Source organism: Arachis stenosperma, chromosome 5 (genome assembly GCF_014773155.1).
Source record: "Arachis stenosperma cultivar V10309 chromosome 5, arast.V10309.gnm1.PFL2, whole genome shotgun sequence".
In the NCBI taxonomy this organism is placed as follows: Eukaryota; Viridiplantae; Streptophyta; class Magnoliopsida; order Fabales; family Fabaceae; genus Arachis; species Arachis stenosperma.
In genome coordinates this window covers 124,483,858-124,508,119 of record NC_080381.1, presented here as the reverse complement: position 1 = coordinate 124,508,119, position 24,262 = coordinate 124,483,858, and the positions used below count along the sequence as shown (strand labels likewise).

Genomic DNA, 24,262 nt, shown 5'->3' with positions numbered 1-24,262 from the left:
TTTAAAAATACTTTTAAATCTCTGACCTTCACAAAACTTGGACGGATGAATCTCTCCGTCCAAATGTCTCCGTCAGACTCAATGGAAAAGTCTGACGTGGCTCCCGTTCTGATGACCTGGCGTCACAGGTTGACACGTGGACTGATGAGTGGAAAGGTACTTTCGAAAATTGGACAAATAAGTCCCTCAACTTAAAAACTACGTCGTTTCGCGTTTGGTCCTAATTCTTAAATTGATTGCGTTTCTTTGTGTATGCTGGTGGTGAGGAGCTCTACCTGCATCAACAATGGCTGCTAATGGAGCATCATCAACATCAAGAAGAAGCTTTAACGGAGTAAGGCGAGAAGATTCAGCTTCAAGCTCAGGAGCTCTTTACACTTATTACGCCATTCTTCTAATTGCTGCTCATATGCTTTAGTTTTCTGATCTATTTCTGCTTTAGCTTCCATAGCCTCTACTTCTAATCGTGAGCATTTTAATTCAAGTGCTTTTTTGCCTCAAGTGCTCTAATTTTAGATTGATACTTTTCTTCACGAACCTTGAAAAGATTGCTTTGCTGATGACACAGGACAGGAAAAGAAAGTGATATGATGAAATCAATGCAGAAAGAAAAACAAGTCAAAGTAGTAATAAGTGTATTTGGCATACAGTTCTTGAATGTTCTGCTTGGACTGACATGCGGCGCTCAAGCTCCTAGGAAACTTTTCTCAACAAGCAAGCAACGCGCTGAATGACAAATGTTAATATTAATGAACAAACGAAACAAGCAATGTGCAATACAAACCAAAAATCTGTTAAGGCCATACATACATAAGGCATTTCACCATTTCGTTTTTCAACAGTTTCTTCAAGAATACCATTCACAAAACTAAGAAAATTGGGATTAGAGTGGAATGCCAAAAGTAAGTGTACAGAGCATGAACTATTACAAGGTTTGCATCACCTTAAAATCTAGAAAAACTAAAACTAATGGACTTTAAGAAATTGACATTAAAGGAAGAACTGACCAACCTCCGTATTCTCAAAGTAACCTCACAAGGGATGTTCAATGAAGACTCTCTTAGCCTTGCGGCTAAAAAAGCTTCCCTAATCTTGAAGTGTTTTATTTGTATGTACTATCTAAAACCATTTCAGAACAAAATTTCTCAAATTTTTTATTTTACCTTATAGAATGGGCAACCCAAGAAGATTTTGTTTAGGTTGCTAATCATCCTTGACATATACATTATTGTATAAACTCCACCGAAGCACCTCGGGGCGACATTGTCCTTTAGGTCTTCGGCGTGCACAGCACAAGGAACTGAGTTTGAAGCTGAATTTTCTTGTCTTACTCTGCTGAAGCTTCTTCTTGACGTTGATGATGCTCCATTAGCAACCATTGTTGATGCAGGTAGAGCTCCTCACCACCAGCATACACAAAGAAACGCAATCAATTTAAGGATTAGGACCAAACACAAAACAACGTAGTTTTCAGGTTGAGGGACTTATTTGTCCAATTTTCGAAAGTAGCCTTCCACTCATCAATCTATGTGTCAATCCGTGACGCCAGGTCATCAGAACGAAGCCATGTCGGACGTTTTTATTGGGTTTGACGGAAGTATTTGGAAGGAAGGACTCATCTATCCAAATTTTGTGATGGTCAGATATTTAAAAGTATTTTTAAATGGTTAAAAACAAAAATGTTCGCAGGACAAAAAGTCAAAGACCTATTTGTCTTTTTTTTTTACATTAATACACATCTATTATGTGCAATTATGCATAATCATTATAAAAAACAAAGTAAAAATTCACATGCAGTACTTTTTTACATAATTTTACATATTTAATTAAATTATTATTTAATTATTTTTAATTATTAATTTTATATAAAAAGTAACTACATATAAATTTTTGTCTTGTAAAAAACATACATTAGATGTTTGAATTTTTTTAAGAAAAAATTCAATATTTATATATTTGCTAAAATTTAGAAATTAGAATGATTTATGTTCTAGGTTCCTATGTATTTTTCCTAAATTTTGCAGGTTTCTTGAAAATGTTTTACATGCAAAAGTGACCAAAATATTTTAATGGAGTTTCTTTACATAGTCTAGGATTATTATATAAAAAGTCGTCGACGATTATATAAAATATTTTTTATTTTATTAAAATAAAATTAAAAATTAATTATTGTCACAATCCACAACAATAGTGCTCACATTTGAACGAATGAACTATATATTAAAGAGGTGATAGTTTTATAATTAAAAAAATATTATGAACTATCAGAATTTATTAATTTTTGTCTTCACTTAATTATAAATTCAATTTTTTAATTTAATTTTTTTAATTTAATAATTTAATAATATATTTTATTCTATATTTTTAAATATTAATAGCTAATTGATAGTTAAAATACATATCTCTTGTAATTGTATAATTTATTTTAATATACATATAAACTATATCCTTAACCAATTTATATATCTATAAGGTTTTTTCTTTTAATTTAGCCTCTCTTTTGAAAAACTTTTGTGTGTTTTACTCTTTTTCTTGTGTTTACTCGAGAATTTAATTAAATTCCTTATTTTTTTTGGTGACTATTAAATTCCTTAATTTTTTGGTGACTATTAAATTCCTTAATTTGAAAGTATAATAAGATTTTTAAATATTTTTATACAATTATCTAACTTTTAGAAAATCAGCTATGCTGTTAGAAAAATAATAGAAATCAACTCCAATCTCATTATCATGGTTCTTTGCTTTGGTGTCAAGTGTCAACTATCAAGTCTCAACCAACCTTTGTTTCCATGACACTATGCCAGTGATTGTTTCCGCAATTGAATTCACTCTTTTCTCTTCCAAATCCTTCGTCTCATTTGATCGGATTTTACACAAACATGTTGCGTGCAGCATCATTCTCCAGGTTCAGCTTCTCTCTTCATATTGTGCCCTATGTTTTCCCTTTTCGCTTTCCTTCCTGTTCATGTTCAATGTCAAGCCTTCACTCTCATTCTCAGCTCACATCCCCTCGCCATGTTGATGAAGCTGTTGATTCCTTCACTCGCATGCTCTCTATGCGTCGCACTCCATCCATCATCCAATTTAACCAGATTTTGGGGTCTCTTGCCAAGACGCACCATTTCCCCACCGCCATTTCCCTTTTTCAGCAATTGCAAGCCAGGGGAATTGCGCCCAACATATTTACTATGAATATTTTAATCAATTGTTGCTGTGGCATGGGTCGGATCACTCTCGCTTTCTCTACATTGGCCAAGATGTTCAGGATGGGTTTTCAGCCTGATACCATAACGTTGAATACACTCATTAAAGGTCTCTGTCGATGTGGTAATGTTGAAAAAGCACTGCATTTTCATGACAGAGTGCTGGCTCATGGATTTCTGTTTAATCAAGTCACTTATGGGATCTTGATTAATGGACTCTGTAAGACCGGACACACATCTGCTGCTATTCAAGTGTTGAGAAAGATCCCACAGTATGGGATTGCTCTTGATGTCGTCATGTACAGCGCCATTATTGATAGCTTGTGCAAGGTTACGCTTGTAAGTGATGCTTTTCATTTATACTCTGAAATGCTTGCTAAGGGAATTTCTCCCAATGTTATCACGTACAACACTCTAATTTATGGATTGTGCCTTGCGGGCCAACTTAAGGAAGCCATTGATTTACTAAATCATATGATGCTGAAAAACATTAATCCAAATGTTCGTACCTATAATACTTTGATTGATGGACTATGTAAGGAGGGAAATATCAAAGATGCTAAGAGTGTGTTGGCTGTGATGACAAAAGTTGCTGTGGAACCAACTGTCGTTACTTATAATTGTTTAATGGATGGGTATTGCTTGGTTAACGAATTAAACAAGGCAAAATATATATTTGACACAATGGCCCAGATAGGAATGGCTCCTGATATCCAAAGTTACAATATTATTATTAATGGCTTGTGCAAAAGTAAATTGATGGATGATGCCTTGAATCTCTTTGAAGAGATGCGTCGCAAGAACTTGGTTCCTAACACAGTAACTTACAGTACTCTAATTGATGGCTTGGGAAAATCAAGGAGAATCTCTTGTGCTTCAAAGCTTCTTGTTGAGATGTATAATAAAGGTCAACCTGCTAATATAATCACTTATAATTCCTTGTTGGATGGGATGTTCAATATCAAACAAGTTGACAAGGCACTTATGTTATTTAATCAAGTGAAAAAGAGTGGCATTGGTCCGGATATATTCACGTATAATATACTTATTGATGGCCTATGCAAAAATAGAAGACTTGTAGAAGCAAAAGAGATTTTTCAAGATCTTTCCATTAAAAACTATCATACAAATGTGAGAACATACACTATTATGATCAATGGGCTCTGCAATGAGGGCTTATTTGAAGAAGCATTGGCCCTGATGTCAAAAATGGAAGACAACGGTTGCTTACCAAATGCTGTGACTTTTGAAATCTCGTGCTTTGTTTGAAAAAGGTGAGAATGACATGGCGGAGAAACTTCTTCGGGAAATGATTGCTAGAGGCTTATTGAATGGATGAAAGAAAGTAAGATACATCAACTCAAATTGAAATCACATCTCTGTTGTTGCTGAATATGTATCATAGTTCTGTAAATTCTGTATCTGTTGGGTGAGAGGACTTTGGCTATGCCATAACATCGATACCACTGATGTCTTGACTATCTCATTTATATTTAATTAATTTTGAACTTTCTATTTTTGCAATTGCTATCATCCTTTTTAATTCCACTATGCTTTATTGATTCTTTAGAGGATATTCCTAGTTGTAGCTTACAGCTTTAGTGTTTAAGATCTCTTTATAGTAACTAATAGTTCTTTACTGTTATCCTATGAGATCATATATCTTAACTATTATCAAGCTACAAACAAAGAAAAACAAAAAAAGTGTTACAAACATTTGCAAATCCATTGCATTCTGTATAAGGAAAATTACATTATTATGAAAAATATGTGGTTCTAAAATATGAGTGTGTTAATAATTCGGTTATGGTTTCCCAACTTCAAATTTTATTGTTAGTTTGCTTGTTGATCAATGACTTCTCTATGGAGATTGGCAATATTTGCTTTACACTGGATTTTGACCTGCTTAAATGAGTGCGTGGTTTGGCCACCAAAGTATTTCAAAGCAGATATTTTTCTGCATCAATATTTCTCTTGCCTTGATTTTAGTTTGTAGTTTTGTACATCTAAACTTGTGTCGCAAGAACTTCCTAACACGGTAACTTACAACACTCTTATTGATGGCTTGGGCAAATCAAAGAGAATCTCGTGCTTTGGAGCTTTTTATCGAGATGCATGATAAAGGTCAACCTTCTTCTATATTCATTTACAATTTCTTGATAGATGCCTTGTGCAAAAACTGACAACTTGACAAGGCACTTGTGTTATTCAGTAAAATTGAAGAGATTGGCATTAACCAAACATACACTCATACAACATACTTATTGATGGCCTACGCAAAAGTGGAAAACTTAAACATGCTCAGGAGGTTTTTCAGGATCTTCCTGTTAGACGCTATCATCTAGACGTCCAGACATACAATATTATGATCAATAGTCTTTCTAGAGAGGGTCTGTTTGAAGATGCATTGGCCCTGTTGTCAAAAGTGGAACATGATGATTGCATTCCTGATGCTGTGACTTTTGAAACCATTATTTGAGCTTTGTTTGAAAAAGATGAGAATGATACGGCAGAAAAACTCCTTCGTGAAATAATTGCTAGAGGCTTATTGAATAGATAAATGAAGGTCAAATACATCTCAAATTAAAATTACATTTCTATTGTTGTTGAATATGTAGAATAGTTATATAAATTCTCTATACGCTGGGGCAGAGGACTTTGGCATTGCCATGACCTCACTATCACGAATGTTTTGACTATCTCAATTTTATTCAATTAAGTTTGCACTTTTGATTTTCACAATTGTTAATAATTTTGTTATGGTTTCCCTGCTATTCCTAAACTGTGCAACTTGTTTTTCTTTATTTATGTAGGTGGAGTATCTAACTAATTCGCATGACTGTTGACATTTATCATTAGCAACCGTGAACTGTTGTTTATTTGACCGAATCCTCCAAGAACTGTAGTAAAACGAATTTAAGTGGGGATTAAGGATGTATTCATAAGCTATACGGTTTTCTATTCCACCTTAAAAACAAATCCAACTTCTAAAATGTGTGTCGCCTCTTTTGATTTTCCTTTTTATCTTTATTTCCTTTTCAGATTACAACCTAAGCGAAATCGATTTAGGTTATCCATCTAAGTTTAAACTTCCCAATTTATCTCGTTATCTTTTTTTTTTTTTGGTAATTAATAATTATTATTTATCTCGTTATCTATTAGAAGCAGTTCCACACATCAAAAATTCAAAATTGTCTTTTTTATGCTAAAGCGTGTGATGATGACACTTGATGTCAAAACAAAAGATATCGCGTGTGAAGAAAAGATAGAGAACATGGAGAAGAAGAAAATGAAAGAGGCCATGATTCTTGTTACTATTGTATTTCTGTGGCAATAATTATTGATAGGAGTCGGAGCTGTAATTACTTTTGATGGCTGCCAAATAGCCGAAGGGAGTTTTGGATTTATTTTGTTGAATGCTTCTGTTGACTCGGTTGATTCTTATAGTGGATTTTGGAATGCTGGTTTTTTATTACTATTATTTTCAAGATAAATATTCCTCCATATTAGAGTTTAAGGGTTCGACTAATGTGCTCCCTTTTATTTGCTATATTCCTCAATTATCATATTGGGAATATAGCAAGACTAAAACATAACGAGAGAAATAAAAATTCTACTCTTTTGCTTGATCTTACAATTGCTCGAATTGATACTTCAATGGACATATGAATTTTCGTCTTCGTATATTTCTTCCTTATTAAGTTGGAACATTCACATTTCACGAGATTCAATCCAACTCCAGATATATTAATGATGGTACATTACACATCGTTAAATTTGCTTCTAGATCTGTACATGATCATATTAAACATCATCAATTACATTCAAATAACTCTCCGATTATATTGCCGATGTGTATCTTTCAAATGAAATGACAAGAAAACAAATTGGAAAGAAAATGCACATTTGACTCCACCATGCAAATGCCGCCCTATGGCATCTCTTCATCAATATGATCTTTTCCAAACATGCTCCTCATGCTCACTGGTTGGTTGCTCTTTAGGTCGTTCAATGTTGCACTTTAGACAATTCTTATTTCTTGCATAATTGTAGAAATTACACCTAAGCAAGTAATATGAAACAACAAACCTTAGCATGCTAGGAAAAGAGAAGAGACAACAGGATCAGGTGGACTTGTATGCTCCTTAAACACATTTAATATGTAATTCAAAAACATCTATAGCCACTTATTTTCATTTATGCTGTTTCAAAATTATATAACACAAAATGAGTAGCCATGAATGTTCCTGGAGCACACATTAAATATGCTGTAAGAGCATACCAGAAAATTCTCGACGATAAAAGAGATGGAAAGGAGAAGAAGAAGAAACAATAAACTCACTTAGGACAACTCCAATCCCCGGGATGTTGACATTTGTTGGAACTAGGACTTGGCTCTTGACAATGCAAGCACTTCACTTTACTAGCAAAATTCATGAAACCACACCTACATACAATAGAAATCCTATTAACAATTTTTAAACCAAACTTTGAAAGTCAATATGAATTTCCACATAATACACAAAGCAACATATAAAACAAGAAACTCGGGGGTCAGGTGGAGAAAGAGAACTTACTTGGAGCAACTCCAGTCCCCGGGATGTTTCTTGGGTCTTTGCTCAGAGCAACGCAAACACTTCGATTTACTAGCAAAATTCATGAACCCGCACCTACATAAACGAGAAAATTCTTGAAACTATTGCTTATAAGTCAACATTCACGAATTCTGTTCCTAATCTGTCAGTGCTATGAATCCAGCTTTTGCTGGTACTCAAGCCAAAGCTCCTTTTAGCTTTAAGTTAAAGGATGCTTGCGAATGAGAGCTGTGTGATTACAGATTAGCAATGTTGATAGCTAGTATGATACCAAATGCAATAGTAGGCAAATGCAGGGCATCGTTTTGTCAATTAAAACAATAATATATATAACAATCCATTCATCCACAAACTCAAAAGGACAAAACCACCATCCCAACATCATAAAACAAAGACAGCAAAAAAATGCATATAATAAATTACACAGCACAACAATAGAGGATCCACAGAGCTTATAGAAACACACAATTCTACTGTATACTAAAATATTTACATAACATGAGATTGTGTGTATGTATTCTAGCGATTGGACGACTATATCATATGAACAAGCTTAATAGATGATAACTTTTGACATCTAAGTTGTATGTTTCGCCATTTTAGTGCAAAGAAAGTCCGCATCCTAAAATAGTGCCAACTGCAGCTGTCTGATAGGGTTTAGACAATTCAAGAATCCTGGGTTATAAAATATAATAAATAGCATTCTTTGTGGAGTTCTTTGTTCAGCGTGTTCCGAGAATTGTGGGTGCGCCTCATATCACTAGCTCAGTTTCTTTTGATTATGTTTGCAGGTTTTGGGAGAAAGAAAGAGGCTAAATTTTTGTGGCAATGTGCAATATATTCCACTATTTGGAGCATTTGGCTAGAACAGTCTTCGTACATTTCATGACAGATTCACAGGAAAAGTTGTTTGTTTGGGATAGAGAAAGGTGTTTAGCATCTGTGTCTAAAATATATGATTTTTTCAGATGACTTTCCCTCTCAGACATGACGAGAGATTGGAAGTTGCAGTTCATTGAAGCTTCCGAACTTGTTTGTATTTCCAATGGTTTGGAGAAACTCTTTCCTCCACCCATTTGTACTTTTCTCTCAATACATTAATGATATTCTTTCTTTTGTTATCAAGAAAAAAATATATAAAATAAATAGCTAGACTGATGGTATTGAGAACTCCGAAATAAATGTTTGTAACATTTATCTGTGGATTTATCTATCTATGGAAAAATAGAGTTGTGTTTAGTTTCAAAATGAGCCCAACCAAAATGAGAAACAGATGAAGCATGAAAAATTCTAGAAGAAATTAAATGCAATGTATATTATCAAAAGGGTTAATGAGTGGGAAGTTATCAATGTGCCTAAGTATAGTGTTGCTATCAATATGATTTATTCACCTTTGATCCATGAAAGAGATAATGATTCATTTTCTATCACAAAGGTACCCTAAGGTATAAACAATTCCCTGGAAATGTAACAGTTAGCAAAAATAGTAAAACAATATAAAAGATAGGAGACTCACTGTGGACAATTCCAATCTCCTTTTTTCATTTCAACTTCATCTGGATTGATCCTCTTGGGCCCTTCTGTCTTACATTTTAGACACTGAAAATTTCTGGAAAAATTCATAAAACTGCATCTGCAGCAAAACCAACAAGAATATGTCAGCAGATCATAAGGAGAAAGTGAAACAGTTAGGCATGCATAATTGCATATGGTCAACTACAAAAGTTAGAGAAAAAAGATCATAGAACAGGGTAATTCATATAATGCTATTGTTATGAACCAAAATTATACGACTTTTCAGAAAAGGAACCTTCATAAATAAATGGAAAATGTGACCATGCCCTGGGATAAAAGCTAGTAAAAAGCAAGTGAAGCAGCTAGAGGACTTACTCTGGACATATCCAATCTCCTTTACTCATTTGATTAGTAGGCAGATCAACATCCTTTGGCTTATTTTTTTTACAATTTAAGCATTCTGTATTCCTAGAGAAGTTCATAAAATTGCATCTGCGGGAAACATGGAAGAAAACAGAAATGAGAGAATCAACTGTTACAAATGAATTATTAGGTGGCCAATAGGTAAATTGTAGATGTCAAAAAGTCATGGAAATATGCACCAAGATTTCGAAAGCTCTTCATCTTGATTCATGTATAGCATTATTAACAAAGGTAGAGTAAAGTATCTACAGGCCTAAATTACTTCAGCTTCTTCAACATGAACAATATTTCTTAAAGCAATTTGCTTGAGAGAAACCTAATTAGACAGGTAAAATAAAATAGGTAATCATCTGACAACAGATTTTGAAAGAGTCAAAGAGATGATGTTGCTTTAATATATAAAAAAAAATAGTAGATAGATCACTTGCTTGAATTCATAAGCAACATGCTTATGAACAAAGAATATCTTCCAAATTTCATGTGGAAATGGAGAAAAACTATAAATTTCATGTATGACTCACTTTTGGCAAATCCAGTCATGTTTCTTCATCTCCGCTTCTTTTGAAAATTTACTAGTTGTTGAAGTTAGTGGTTGGCCTTCTGCCAAATCATTTTGGGCAGTGGGCTTTGATCGAGCAGGAGCAGGAACAGGAGCATGAGGAGCTGGAGCAGGAGATGACTCGCTCAACTCAATCAGCTGGGAGAGAAGTTTTCGCACAGATGATTCAACAAGTTCTCTCCCCGAGGGTTTCTCTCCACCGGAAAGAACAACTGGATCTAGTGCGTAGAACAAAAGTATTCTAACTACATCCACAGTTCGAGCATCAACTCCAAGGGTCTCCATAATCACATAAGCCCTATCACAGGAGCCTCGCAGGTGGCAAGCACTACAGACCTGAACAAAAACAATAAACTTGAGTGAAGAATAAAGAACTAAATCGTATGGATTAAAAGGAACATTTGAATGTCATGCATTTTAAAAGCGTAAAGCTTGAAACAAAAAATAAAAAAATGAACTGACATACATCCCCTTCATCTAATTGCAGGTGGGCTCTCAACCTTTTAGCCGAATTTACAGCTTTTCGGAGAAGATTAGGACATCCTCCCTCCACGATTGCTTGAAGATCACTCGAGGACAGCAACCTGCATGCATAAGAAGCAAAAGAACTTGATGCTAATTCTAAACTCCTCTAACTCTAACATACCATGATGCTAAATTGCTGATGCTTGAATGTAGTGTTTGTGCTAACATTAGCTTATTTGGAGTTTGAAATAGCAAAATAACCTCGCCTTTAGACCCTCCTCAATGTGCATTTTTCTCAGTTCTTACATAACCAACTTCAGAAACAAATAGAAAACTTCCATTGTCACCAAACAAGTAAAGAAAACTACTCATGAACTCAAGCTAGTTATGAAAAATGTGCTTCCCGCTGCAAACTCAACTTGAAAATTAAGTACTCTCTCGCATTCCAATAATCTAATGAGACGCAAATATATAAATAAGAGAGAGAGAGAGAGAGAGAGAGAGAGAGAGAGAGAAGAAAACGCACCTGAAAAGATCGTAGCGGTCACGACCGAAGCTGAGACAGGCATCCTTCAAGAGGTTCATGTTGACGTAAACGGCGTCGTCTCCGTCATCGCCAGAAGAAGAGGATTTGGTTAGATAGCCTTTGGTACTCAAACGGTCGACGAAAGAGATCCATTCGGGCCAAGGATGGTGGATTTGGAGGCGGTTGTCCTGGTCGACAGAGGTGACGGCGGTAGCGGTGGATGAAGAAAAAGCGCGGCGGCGGGGCGGGGGTTTGAGAGGGAAAAGGATTGGTTTAGAGAAGGGAAGAAAGGAAGAAGAGAGGAATCGATGGGTACGGAACAGGGTGGTTCCGAATCCGTACAGTGCGAGCTTTGAAGCTGACATGGTTAGTGGTAAGTGGTAACTACTTCTTCCTCTTCTTCTTCAGCTATGCTTAGCTGAGAGGGTTTATGGTTTATCTTAAAGTTGGAGTTCACACTCAGGGTTTTGCAATGCACCAACCCCCGAAATCCCAACGTTTTTGTTTCAGTTAAAAATAAAATAAAATAAAATAAAAAATGTATGGACAATAATTATTGAAATAATACTATATATTTAAATTTTTTTGTTAATTTTTTTTACTAAAAATAGAAAAATTTTCATTTGAGTTATAACTCATTAGTTAATTAAGTTGGTTTAACATAACCAAATCAATTATAATTAATACTATTCTAAATTTTATTATTTAATTTAGTTAAACTTAGTTTATAAAAGACTTGGATATATAGTATTATTCTTGTAAATAATACTGCACATTAAAATTTGTTTATTAACTTAGTCTAATTAAGTTGATCGAATATCAATAAAAAATAATTATGGATAATATTATTCTAAATTTTATTGTTTAACTTAGTTTATAAAAAAACTTGAATGCATAATATTATTATTTTATTTATTTATTTAAATAAGTGTTAGAGACTCAAATCTTATGCATATAATAATTTATTGGTAAAATTTAGATATAATGTATATATACAAATAGGCCTTAAAAAATTTTGCATCAGACATTTATGTCTCTAAAAAAGTTTTATTATATTGAGATTCTTGAATTTTATAAAAGTAAGATATATGAGTCCTGACTTTAGTTATACATATTATTTTTATTTGGACAAATAAATTTTTAAAAGTGTGACGCAAAGACTTATATATCTTATTTTTGTAAAGTTTAAAGATCTCAACGTAATTATTTTTTTTTTAAAACAAAAATATCCAATACAAAATTTTTTAAAAACTTATTTGAATGTATATTCTAAAATTTAAATTTTTAAATAAAATTTAAATTCATAATAAATTAGTCTTTAATTTATCAAATTAAATAATATTATAATATTTTTTTTACGTAAACTTTTTGTATTGTATTATATAAATTTATAAAAAAAAATAACATCATCAAAATAAAAAAGACATTACCATTTTCATGTAATATAATATATAAGTAAATAAATAGATAGATAGATTCAAAATTTCAAATAACATTGTTTAATAACAAAAGGATCGGTAATAATTTATAAAAAGATGTGTTATGCATAAAAATTGAGGTAAAAAACATGATTGGGATCATACGGTAGGATAAGATTCATAAAAAATTAGTTGTAAAGTGGATATTACTCGATGATCAAAGACTTAGTATTCCAAAAATATTTTTATATTTAGAAAAAAATGATAAATAGGACAACCAATATTTAAATTTTTTAAAATTTAAAAATATATTTAAGTCCTTGATATTTTTAAAATTTAAACACATTAATTTTTCTGTTTACTTGGATCTATTAAATTCAACGAAAAAATTAAACATAGCTTCTGTTGTATTGACATGGCCGATATACGGATGTACACATGGAAGAATTTTTTAAATGAAATAAATTAGATCCATGAATTAATATGTCCAGATTATGAAAAAGTCGAAACTTAAATATATTCTCAAATTTTTTGAGACTTAAACATTTACAGACTAAAAAGTCAAGAATCTATTTATCTTTTTTTCTTACATTTATAAATAAAGCTAGTGTATTATAATTTTTTTCATAATATTACAAATAGAAACTTTTAATAAAAAATATAAATTATTTTAAGTCCTTTATGCATTGGATGTATTAAAAAATAATCAAAATCCTCTACTTTTAGATATCCTTAAGCCTTAAAGCACCATTTAATTAAATCTACCATTTAAATATCTCAAATTGAAGTTTATCTTTTAAAAACATGTTTTGGTAGGCTCAACAAGTACCAAACTACCAATTATCCCTATTTTTCTTTACCATATGTGCCATTATTATTCTAACAAATTATTTGCTTTTATACCTAAATAACAGAAATCTTGCATTAATTTGCTCGAGGCATTACACTTGGAATTAGGCATTTCAAAATGTACATAATGCTCACAGTTTGAGCAGGCCTAGCAATCTTGTGCACCAAGAAAATTATGTAATAGGAGAACTAATTCTTTGTCCATAAGCACATTAGTGCTGAATTCAAGCAAGTGATCTATCTCCTATTTTTTATATATTAAAACAACGTCATCTCTTTTGAAAATCTGTTGTCAGTGATTACCTATTTTACCTGTCTAATTAGGTTTCTCTCAAGCAAATTGCTTTAAGAGATAGTGCTCGTTCTAAAGAAGAAGAAGAAGTATTTTAGGCCTGTAGATACTTGTCTATACCCATGTTAATTATGCAATTATTATAGCATGATGAATATAGATAAAGAGCTTTCAAAATCTTCTTGGTGCATACTTCCATGACTTTTGACGTCTACAATTTACATATTGGCCACTTAAAATTCATTTGTAAAAGTTGATTCTCTCATTTTTGTAAACTTCTCTAGGAATAGACAATGCTTAAATTGTAATGAAGATAATAAGCCAAAGGACGTTGATCTGCCTACTAATCAAATGAGTAAAGGAGATTGGATATGTCCGGAGTAAGTCCTCCAGCTGTTTTACTTGCTTACTAGCTTTTCGATTTCCATTTGTTTGTAAAGGTTCCTTTTGAAAGCACTATAAGTTTGGTCCATATCAATAGAATTATGTGAATTACACTGTTCTATGATTTTTCTTCTCTTACTTTCGTACTTGACCATATGCAATTATGCATGGCAAACTGTATTCTCGTTGGTTTTGCCGCAGATGCAGTGTTATGAATTTTTCCAGAAATGTTCAGTGTCTAAAATGTAAGACAGCAGGGGATGAAGTTGAAATGAAAAAAGGAGATTGGAATTGTCCACAGTGAATCTCCTAATAATGGGGAAACATGCAGCTTAGATGTCAAAAGATATCATCCATGAAGCTTGTTCATTTGATATACTAGACCAATCACTAGAATACATACACACAACCTCATGTTATGTAAATATTTTAGTATACAGTAGAGTTGTGTGTTTCTATAAGCTCTGCAGATCCTCTATTGTTGTGCTGTCTAGTTTGTTATATGCATTTTTTTTGCTGCCTTTGTTTTATGATGTTGGGACTTGAGATGGCGGTTTTGTCCTTTTGAGCTTGTGGATGAATGGATTGTTGTATATATTATTGTTTTGATTGATAAAACTATGCGCTGCATGTGCCTACTATGGCACTTGGTGTCATACTAGCTACCAGCATTGCTAATCTGTAATCCCACAGCTCCCATTCGCAAGCATCCTTTAAGTTAAAGCTATAAGGAAGTTTTGGCTTGAGTATCAGCAAAAGCTGGATTCATAGCACTAACATACTAGAACCAATTCCTGGATGTTGACTTGCAAGCAATAGTTTCAAGAATTTTCTTGTCAAATAAACAACAGTTCACGGTGGCTAATGATAAATGTCAACAGTCCTGGGAATTTGTTAGATACTCCACCTATAAAGATAAAGAAAAGCAAGTTGCACAGTTTAGGAATAGCAGGGAAACCATAACAAAATTATTAACAATTGTCAAAATCAAAAGTGCAAACTTAGTTGAATAAAATTGAGATAGTAAAAAACTTGGTGATAGTGAGGTCATGGCATTGCCAAAGTCCTCTGCCCCAGCATATAGAAAATTTATATAACTATTCTAAATATTCAATAACAATAGAAATGTAACTTTAATTTGAGATATATTTGATCTTCTTTAATCTATTCAATAAGCCTCTAGCAATTATTTCACCAAGGAATTTTCTGCCGTAACATTCTCATCTTTTTCAAACAAAGCTCAAATAATGGTTTAAAAAGTCACAGCATCAGGAATGCAACCATCATGTTCCATTTTTGACAACAGGGTCAATGCATCTTTAAACAGACCCTCTCTAGAAAGACTATTGATCATAATATTGTATGTCTGGCTGGACGTTTAGACGGAAAGATCCTGAAAAATCTCCTGAGCATGTTTAAGTTTTCCACATTTGCATAGGCCATCAATAAGTATGTTGTATGAGTGTATATTTGGTTAATGCCAATCTCTTCCATTTTACTGAATAACACAAGTGCCTTGTCAAGTTGTAGGTTTTTGCACAAGGCATCTATCAAGAAATTGTAAATGAATATAGAAGAAGGTTGACCTTTATCATGCATCTCAATAAAAAGCTCCAAAGCACGAGAGATTCTCTTTGATTTGCCCAAGCCATTATCAATAAGAGTGTTGTAAGTTACCGTGTTAGGAACTAAGTTCTTGCGACACAAGTTTAGATATACAAAACTACAAACTAAAATCAAGGCAAGAGAAATATTGATGCAGAAAAATATCTGCTTTGAAATACTTTGGTGGCCAAACCACACACTCATTTAAGCAGGTCAAAATCCAGTGTAAAGCAAATATTGCCAACTCCATAGAGAAGTCATTGATCAACAAGCAAACTAACAATAAAATTTGAAGTTGGGAAACCATAACCGAATTATTAACACACTCATATTTTAGAACCACATATTTTTCATAATAATGTAATTTTCCTTATACAGAATGCAATGGATTTGCAAATGTTTATAACACTCTTTTTTGTTTTTCTTAGTTTGTAGCATGATAATAGTTAAGATATATGATCACATAGGATAACAGCAAAGAACTATTAATTACTATAAAGAGATCTTAAACACTAAACCTGTAAGCTACAACTAGGAATATCCTCTAAAGAATCAATAAAGCATAGTGGAATTAAAAAGGATGATAGCAATTACAAAAATTAAAAGTTCAAAATTAATTGAATAAAAATGAGATAATCAAGACATCAGTGGTATTGATGTTGTGGCATTGCCAAAGTTCTCTGACCCAACAGATACAGAATTTACAGAACTATGATACATATTCTGCAACAATAGAGAGGTGATTTCAATTTGAGTTGATGTATCTTACCTTCATGGCTTCATTCATCCATTCAATAAGCCTCTAGCAATCATTTTCCGAAGAAGTTTTTCTGCCATGTCATTCTCACCTTTTTCAAACAAAGCACGAATAACGATTTCAAAAGTCACAGCATTTGGTAAGCAACCGTTGTCTTCCATTTTTGACATCAGGGCCAATGCTTCTTCAAATAAGCCCTCATTGCAGAGCCCATTGATCATAATAGTGTATGTCCTCACATTTGTATGATAGTTTTTAATGGAAAGATCTTGAAAAATCTCTTTTGCTTCTATAAGTCTTCCATTTTTGCATAGGCCATCAATAAGTATATTATACGTGAATATATCCGGACCAATGCCATTCTTTTTCATTTGATTAAATAACATAAGTGCCTTGTCAACTTGTTTGATATTGAACATCCCATCCAACAAGGAAGTGTAAGTGATTATATTAGCAGGTTGACCTTTATTATGCATCTCAACAAGAAGCTTTGAAGCACAAGAGATTCTCTTTGATTTGCACAAGCCATCAATTAGGGTACTGTAAGTTATTGTGTTTGGAACCAGGTTCTTGCGCTGCATTTCTCCAAGGAGACTCGCTGCTTCATCGACCAGCTTTATCTTGCATAACCCATTAACCATGATATTGTAACTCCGGATATTAGGAGACACTCTACTTTGAGCCATTGTGTTGAATACATATTTTGCCTTATTTAATTCATTAACCAAGCAATACCCATCCATTAAACAATTATAAGTAACCACAGTTGGTTCCACAGCATCTTTTGTCATCACAGCCAACACACTCTTAGCATCTTTGATATTTTCCTCCTTACATAGTCCATCGATCAAAGTATTATAGGTACGAACATCTGGGGTAATGTTTTTCAGCATCATATGATTTAGTAAATCAATGGCTTCCTTAAGTTGGCCCGCAAGGCACAATCCATAAGTTAGAGTGTTGTAGGTGATAACATCAGGAGAGATTCCCTTAGCAAGCATTTCAGAATATAAATGAAAAGCATCACTTACAAGCGTAACCTTGCACAAACTATCAATAATTGCACTGTACATGACGACATCAGGAGCAATCCCATACCGTGGGATCTTTCTCAACACTTGAATAGCAGCTGATGTGTGTCCGGTCTTACAGAGTCCATTAATCAAGATCCCATAAGTGACTTGGTCGAATTGAAATCCATGAGCCAACACTCTGTCATGAAAGTGCAGTGCTTTTTCAACATTACCACAGAGACAGAGACCTTTAATGAGTGTATTCAACGTTATGGTATCAGGCTGAAAACCCATCCTGAAAATCTTGGCCAATGTAGAGAAAGCGGGAGTGATCCGACCCATGCCACAGCAACAATTGATTAAAATATTCAGAGTAAATATGTCGGGCGCAATTCCCCTGGCTTGCAATTGCTGAAAGAGGGAAATGGCGGTGGGGAAATGGTGCGTCTTGGCAAGAGACCCCAAAATCTGGTTAAATTGGATGATGGATGGAGGGCGACGCATAGAGAGCATGCGAGTGAAGGAATCAACAGCTTCATCAACATGGCGAGGGGATGTGAGCTGAGAATGAGAGTGAAGGCTTGACATTGAACATGAACAGGAAGGAAAGCGAAAAGGGAAAACATAGGGCACAATATGAAGAGAGAAGCTGAACCTGGAGAATGATGCTGCACGCAACATGTTTGTGTAAAATCCGTTCAAACGAGAAGAAGGAGTTGGAATAGAAAAGAGCGAATTGAATGATGGAAACAATCACTGTCATGGAAATTAAGGAATTTAATTAAATTCTTGAGTAAACACAAGAAAAAAGAGTAAAATAAAAAAAGTTTTTCAAGAGAGGCGCTAAATTCAAAAAAAATATTCTTATAGACATATAAATTGATGAAGGATATGCTTTATATGTATATTAAAATAAATTTGTACAATTACAAGAGATATGTTAAAAGATTATTAAAATTTATTAATTTTAACTATCAATTAACTATTAATATTTAAAAATATAGAATAAAGTATATTATTAAATTATTAAATTAAAAGAAGGGATAAAAATTGTTTTGGTCTCTAATGTTGAGGATCAGAATCGAAACCGACTCCAACTTAATTTTTTATTTAGAATCATCCTTAACATTTTTTTTTCGTATTTAAATCGTCCTTTTAACTTTTTCTAGATAAAAATATCCTCTACTACTATCGGCACCTTTACTTCCACCACCACCACCACCTTTACTTCCACCACCAAGAAAAATATTAATGAAATCAACACAAATTCAACAAATCAAAGGATCAGAAATTCAATTCAACAACCAAATCAACACACAACAACAATAAAATCAGAAAATAACAAATTAAAATAAGAAGAAGAAGCAGAAGTTCAAGCAGAAGTTTAAGCAAAAGCAAAAGAAGAAGAAGCAGAACCATCAGCGCTTCCCCGACGACAGCTCGTGGGCGAATCGGCGGCGACGGCTCAACGGCGTAGTCTCCTGATGCCGATGCGACGGCGGCGGCAAACCCTAACAGCGCCGGCGCATTTCCTTTCCCTCTTCTCTTCTCCCCCGTCGCAGCCCCTCTCCTTTCTTCTTTCTTTCAGCAACGGCCACGGCAGCTCACGGCAGCTCCAAGCTTTGCCGGCGCCGTCCCCCTTCCCCTCGCCCGCTTCCCCTTCCCCTTCCCCTTCCCCTTTCTTCTTTTCCTCCCCTTCCCCCTTCGCGTTTCCTTTCCGCCCCCCTTCTCCCAATGTGGTTTTTTTTTTTTATTTTATAAATTTTTTAATAAAGTAGGAGTAGTTTAGAAATAAAATTAAAAATTTTATTAAAAATGACCAAAATAATACTTATCCCTTAAAAAAAATAGACTAAAAAAATTGATTAATGATTAAATGATGACAAAAAATAATAAATTATTATGACTTTTATTTTTTTTTAATTACAAAACTATCCTCTTTTTAATATATGGTTCATTAGTTCATATGTGAGCACTATTGTTGTGAATTGTGGCAACAATTAATTTTTAATTTAATTTTAATAAAATAAAAAAATTATATAATCGTCGACGACTTTTTTTATAAAAATTATAGACTATGTAAAGAAACTCCATTCAAATATTTTGGTCATTTTCGCATGTAAAACATTTTTAAGAAACCTGCAAAATTTAGAAAAAATATATAGGAACATAGAGCATAAACCATTCTAATTTCTAAGTTTTTGCAAATATATAAATATTAATAAAAAATTCAAACATCTAATTGTATGTTTTTTACAAGACAAAAACTTATATGTAGTTGTTTTTACATAAAATTAATAATCAAATATGTAAAATTATGTAATAGTTTTCAGTTGCTATTAAAGAACTGATGTGAATTTTTACTTTGTTTTTTACATTATGTAAAAAATAATTCTTACTTACGTGATTTGGAAGTAATAATATAATATTATTACATTCCTTCCCCCAATATCCCCTGTATACTCTGTTATATATACACAAAAGCAGGATGTCTATTCAAGCAAGCATCATGATGTAAACGTAATAAAAGCTCATACTGAAATAAAACTGTCAACAAACACCAATAAATTTACAAGTGCACAAGATAATTACAACCCATTTCTACAATTCAAAACTAGCCATGTCCCACTTTCTTTCACAACAACAACAAAAGAAGAGAAAAGAAAAGAAAACTTCATTTTCAGAGAATGAAGGAAAATTGCTCTTACAATCAGGTCCGCTTCGCATTTCTCGTCTCTGCCTTTGCTTCACTGGAACAACAACCACCACCATGCTCATGATAATGATGGTGGTGGTGGTGGGGGTGATGACCCCCACTGTGATGATGCTGATGCGTCTGCTTCCCCTTGAGTTGCTTCTTCATGTCATAAGCATTCTCCGCATCTACATAATACTTCGCCTCCATATCATGAATCTTATAACCCAATGTCTTCGTGTACAAATTAAATGCAGCACGATTGCTCTTTCTAACATGCAGGGAGACGTACTCAGCACCAAACACGTATGTCACATTTGGTAAACACAATTAGTCATTCAGATACTAAGCCCCTTTGTAAAGCTAACTAGTGATTACAGAATCTAACATCTAATAAACTTGTAATTGAACATGAATAACTTGCTAACTGAAGCTACAAAGAAAGGGAGAAAAAAAGTGAAAAAACATTTTATTAAACCAAAATTTACAAATCTAATACTCCTATTTTATATATATTAAAACAATGTCATCTCTTTTGAAAATCTGTTGTCCGATGATTACCTATTTCACCTGTCTAATTAGGTTTCTCTCAAGCAAATTGCTTTAAGAGATGGTGTTCATTCTGAAGAAGCAGAAGTAGTTTAGGCCTGTAGATACTTGTCTATACCCTTGTTAATTATGCATTTATATAGCATGAATATATATAAAGAGCTTCCAAAATCTTCTTGGTGCATATTTCCATGACTTTTGACGTCTACAATTTACATATTGGCCACTTAAAATTCATTTGTAAAAGTTGATTCTCTCATTTTTGTATGCTTCCACGTTTCCTGCAGATGCAATTTTATGAACTTCTCTAGGAATACACAATGCACATAACTTATTTTTCATATTGTTTTACTATTTTTGTTAACTGTTACATTTCCAGGGAATTTTTATAGCTTAGGGCTCTTATGTGATAGAAAATGAATTTTTATCTCATTCCTGTATCCAAGGCGAATAAATTATATTGACCCCAACCATATAACTTATGCACATTCATAACTTCCCACTCATTAACCGTTTTGATTATAATTTCTTCTCCTGAGCATGTTTAAGTTTTCCACTTTTGCATAGGCCATCAATAAGTATGGTGTATGAGTGTATATTTGGTTAATGCCAATCACTTCTATTTTACTGAATAACACAAGTGCCTTGTCAAGTTGTCGGTTTTTGCACAAAGCATCTATCAAGAAATTGTAAGTGAATATAGAAGAAGGTTGACCTTTATCATGCATCTCAATAAAAAGCTCTAAAGCCCGAGAGATTCTCTTTGATTTGCCCAAGTCATCAATAAGAGTGTTGTAAGTTACCGTGCTAGGAACTAAGTTCTTGCGACAAAAGTTTAGATGTCCAAAACTACAAGCTAAAATCAAGGCAAGAGAAATATTGATGCAGAAAAATATCTGCTTTGAAATGCCTAGGTGGCCAAACCACACTCATTTAAGCAGGTCAAAACCCAGTGTAAAGCAAATATTGCCAATCTCCATAGAGAAGTCATTGATCAACAAGCAAACTAACAATAAAATTTGAAGTTGGGAAACCATAACCGAATTATTAACAAACTCATATTTTGGAACCACATTTTTCATAATAATGTAATTTTCCTTATACAGAATGCAATGGAATTGCAAATGTTTATAGCACTCTTTTTTGTTTTTCATAGTTTGTAGCATGATGATAGTTAAGATATATGATCTCATAGGATAACAGTAAAGAACTATTAATTAATATAAAGAGATCTTAAACACTAAACCTGTAGGCTACAACTAGGAATATCCTCTAAAGAATCAATAAAGCATAGTGGAATTAAAAAGGATGATAGCAATTACAATAATTGAAAGTTCAAAACTAATTGAATAAAAATGAGATAGTCAAGACATCAGTGGTATTGATGTTATGGCATTGCCAAAGTTCTGTGACCCAACAGATACAGAATTTACAGAACTATGATACATATTCTGCAACAATAGAGAGGTGATTTCAATTTGAGTTGATGTATCCTACCTTCATTCATCCGTTCAATAAGCCTCTAGCAATCATTTCCCGAAGAAGTTTCTCTGCCATGTCATTCTCACCTTTTTCAAACAAAGCACGAATAACGATTTCAAAAGTCACAGCATTTGGTAAGCAACCATTGTCTTCCATTTTTGACATCAGGGCCAATGCTTCTTCAAATAAGCCCTCTTTGCAGAGCCCATCGATCATAATAGTGTATGTCCTCACATTTGGATGATAGTTTTTAATGGAAAGATCTTGAAAAATCTCTTTTGCTTCTATAAGTCTTCCATTTTTACATAGGCCATCAATAAGTATATTATACGTGAATATATTGGGATCAATGCCACTCTTTTTCATTTGATTAAATAACACAAGTGCCTTGTCAACTTGTTTGATATTGAACATCCCATCCAACAAGGAAGTGTAAGTGATTATATTAGCAGGTTGACCTTTATTATGCATCTCAACAAGAAGCTTTGAAGCACAAGAGATTCTCCTTGATTTTCCCAAGCCATCAATTAGAGTATTGTAAGTTACCGTGTTAGGAACCAAGTTCTTGCGACGCATCTCTTCAAAGAGACTCAAGGCATCATCCATCAATTTACTTTTGCACAAGCCATTAATAATAATATTGTAACTTTGGATATCAGGAGCCATTCCTCTCTGGGCCATTGTGTCAAATATGCATTTTGCCTTGTTTGATTCGTTAACCAAGCAATACCCATCCATTAAACAATTATAAGTAACCACAGTTGGCTCCACAGAATCTTTTGTCATCACAGCCAACACACTCTTGGCATCTTTGATATTTCCCTCCTTACATAGTCCATCAATCAAAGTATTATAGGTACGAACATTTGGAGTAATGTTTTTCAGCATCATATGATTTAGTAAATCAATGGCTTCCTTAAGTTGGCCCACAAGGCACAATCCATAAGTTAGAGTGTTGTAGGTGATAACATTGGGAGAGATTCCCTTAGCAAGCATTTCAGAGTATAAATGAAAAGCATCACTTACAAGCGTAACCTTGCACAAGCTATCAATAATTGCGCTGTACATGACGACATTAGGAGCAATGCCATACCGTGGGATCTTTCTCAACACTTGAATAGCAGCTGATGTGTGTCCGGTCTTACAGAGCCCATTGATCAAGGTCCCATAAGTGACTTGGTTGAAGCGAAATCCATGAGCCAGCACTCTGTCATGAAAGTGCAGTGCTTTTTCAACATTACCGCAGAGACAGAGACCTTTAATGAGTGTTGTCAATGTTATGGTATCAGGCTGAAAACCCATCCTTAAAATCTTGGCGAATATAGAGAAAGCGAGGGTGATCCGACCCATACCGCAACAACAATTAATTACGATGCTCAAAGTAACTATGCAGGGAGCAATTCCCCTGGCTTGCAATTGCTGAAAAAGGGAAATGGCGGGGGAGAAATGGTTGGTCTTGGCAAGAGACCCCAAAATTTTGTTAAATTGCATGATAGATGGAGTGCGACGCATGGAGAGCATGCGGGTGAAGGAATCAACAGCTTCATCAACATGGCGAGGGGATTTGAGCTGAGAATGAGAGTGAAGGCTTGACATTGAACATGAACAGGAAGGAAAGGGAAAAGAGGGGATATGAAGAGAGAAGCTGAATCTGGAGAATGAGAGTGATGAAAATGATGCTGCACGCAACATTTTGTGTAAAATCCGATCAAATGAGACGAAGGAGTTAGAAGAGAAAATAGCGAATTCAATGGTGGAAACAATCACTGTTCATGGAAACAAAGGTTGGTTGAGACTTGATAGTTGCACCAAAGCAAAAACCATGCTAGGGTGTCAGCTAAATTGTCTGATTTGCAATTCTATTATTATTAAAGATTAAAATAGGGTAAAACACAAAATTAAATTAAATCCAACTCAATATTATACAATTTA

General features: G+C 33.8%; 3 protein-coding genes and 1 pseudogene across 4 annotated transcripts; 1 reads left to right on the top strand and 3 right to left on the bottom strand.

Moving 5' to 3' along the window:
• The first annotated feature begins 2,822 nt into the window (after positions 1-2,822).
• On the top strand, positions 2,823-4,732 carry LOC130982973 (pentatricopeptide repeat-containing protein At1g63330-like; annotated as a pseudogene).
• A 2,131-nt stretch (positions 4,733-6,863) lies between these two features.
• On the bottom strand, positions 6,864-11,754 carry LOC130979366 (zinc finger protein VAR3, chloroplastic). The gene is made up of 8 exons (XM_057902795.1): positions 11,287-11,754; positions 10,762-10,879; positions 10,258-10,631; positions 9,689-9,805; positions 9,315-9,431; positions 7,781-7,873; positions 7,546-7,650; positions 6,864-7,265 (listed from the first exon to the last, which is right to left on the bottom strand). The coding sequence occupies exons 1-8, from the start codon at positions 11,649-11,651 to the stop codon at positions 7,151-7,153; spliced, it is 1,404 nt and encodes a 467-aa protein (XP_057758778.1). The 5' UTR covers positions 11,652-11,754; the 3' UTR covers positions 6,864-7,150.
• Positions 11,755-14,684: 2,930 nt separating this feature from the next.
• LOC130979365 (putative pentatricopeptide repeat-containing protein At1g12700, mitochondrial) lies at positions 14,685-19,224 on the bottom strand. 2 transcript variants are annotated; one of them, XM_057902794.1, is made up of 4 exons: positions 19,021-19,224; positions 18,260-18,360; positions 16,604-18,165; positions 14,685-15,136 (listed from the first exon to the last, which is right to left on the bottom strand). In XM_057902794.1, exon 3 carries the CDS (start codon positions 18,115-18,117, stop codon positions 16,618-16,620), a length of 1,500 nt encoding a protein of 499 aa, XP_057758777.1. In that variant the 5' UTR covers positions 18,118-18,165; positions 18,260-18,360; positions 19,021-19,224; the 3' UTR covers positions 14,685-15,136; positions 16,604-16,617. The 2 variants fall into 2 exon arrangements, with proteins under 2 accessions (XP_057758777.1, XP_057758776.1); XM_057902793.1 differs by lacking the exon at positions 19,021-19,224 and having other exon boundaries at positions 16,604-18,308.
• A 3,127-nt stretch (positions 19,225-22,351) lies between these two features.
• On the bottom strand, positions 22,352-23,926 carry LOC130981317 (pentatricopeptide repeat-containing protein At1g62930, chloroplastic-like). Its single transcript, XM_057904913.1, has one exon. The coding sequence runs from the start codon at positions 23,924-23,926 to the stop codon at positions 22,352-22,354; it is 1,575 nt and encodes a 524-aa protein (XP_057760896.1).
• Positions 23,927-24,262: the final 336 nt, after the last annotated feature.

Bases quoted from the DNA above. Each gene is read 5' to 3' on its own strand.
- LOC130979366 (XM_057902795.1), bottom strand. From the start codon at position 11,651: ATGTCAGCTTCAAAGCTCGCACTGTACGGATTCGGAACCACCCTGTTC. The intron at 7,874-9,314 runs GTGAGTCTCCTA...TCGTTTATGTAG, and splicing joins GGAGATTGGAATTGTCCACA to GTGCGGGTTCATGAATTTTG. The intron at 7,266-7,545 runs GTGAGTTTATTG...TTACTTGCTTAG, and splicing joins GGGGATTGGAGTTGTCCTAA to GTGTAATTTCTACAATTATG.
- LOC130981317 (XM_057904913.1), bottom strand. From the start codon at position 23,926: ATGTCAAGCCTTCACTCTCATTCTCAGCTCAAATCCCCTCGCCATGTT.
- LOC130979365 (XM_057902793.1), bottom strand. From the start codon at position 18,285: ATGTTGCGTGCAGCATCATTCTCCAGGTTCAGCTTCTCTCTTCATATT.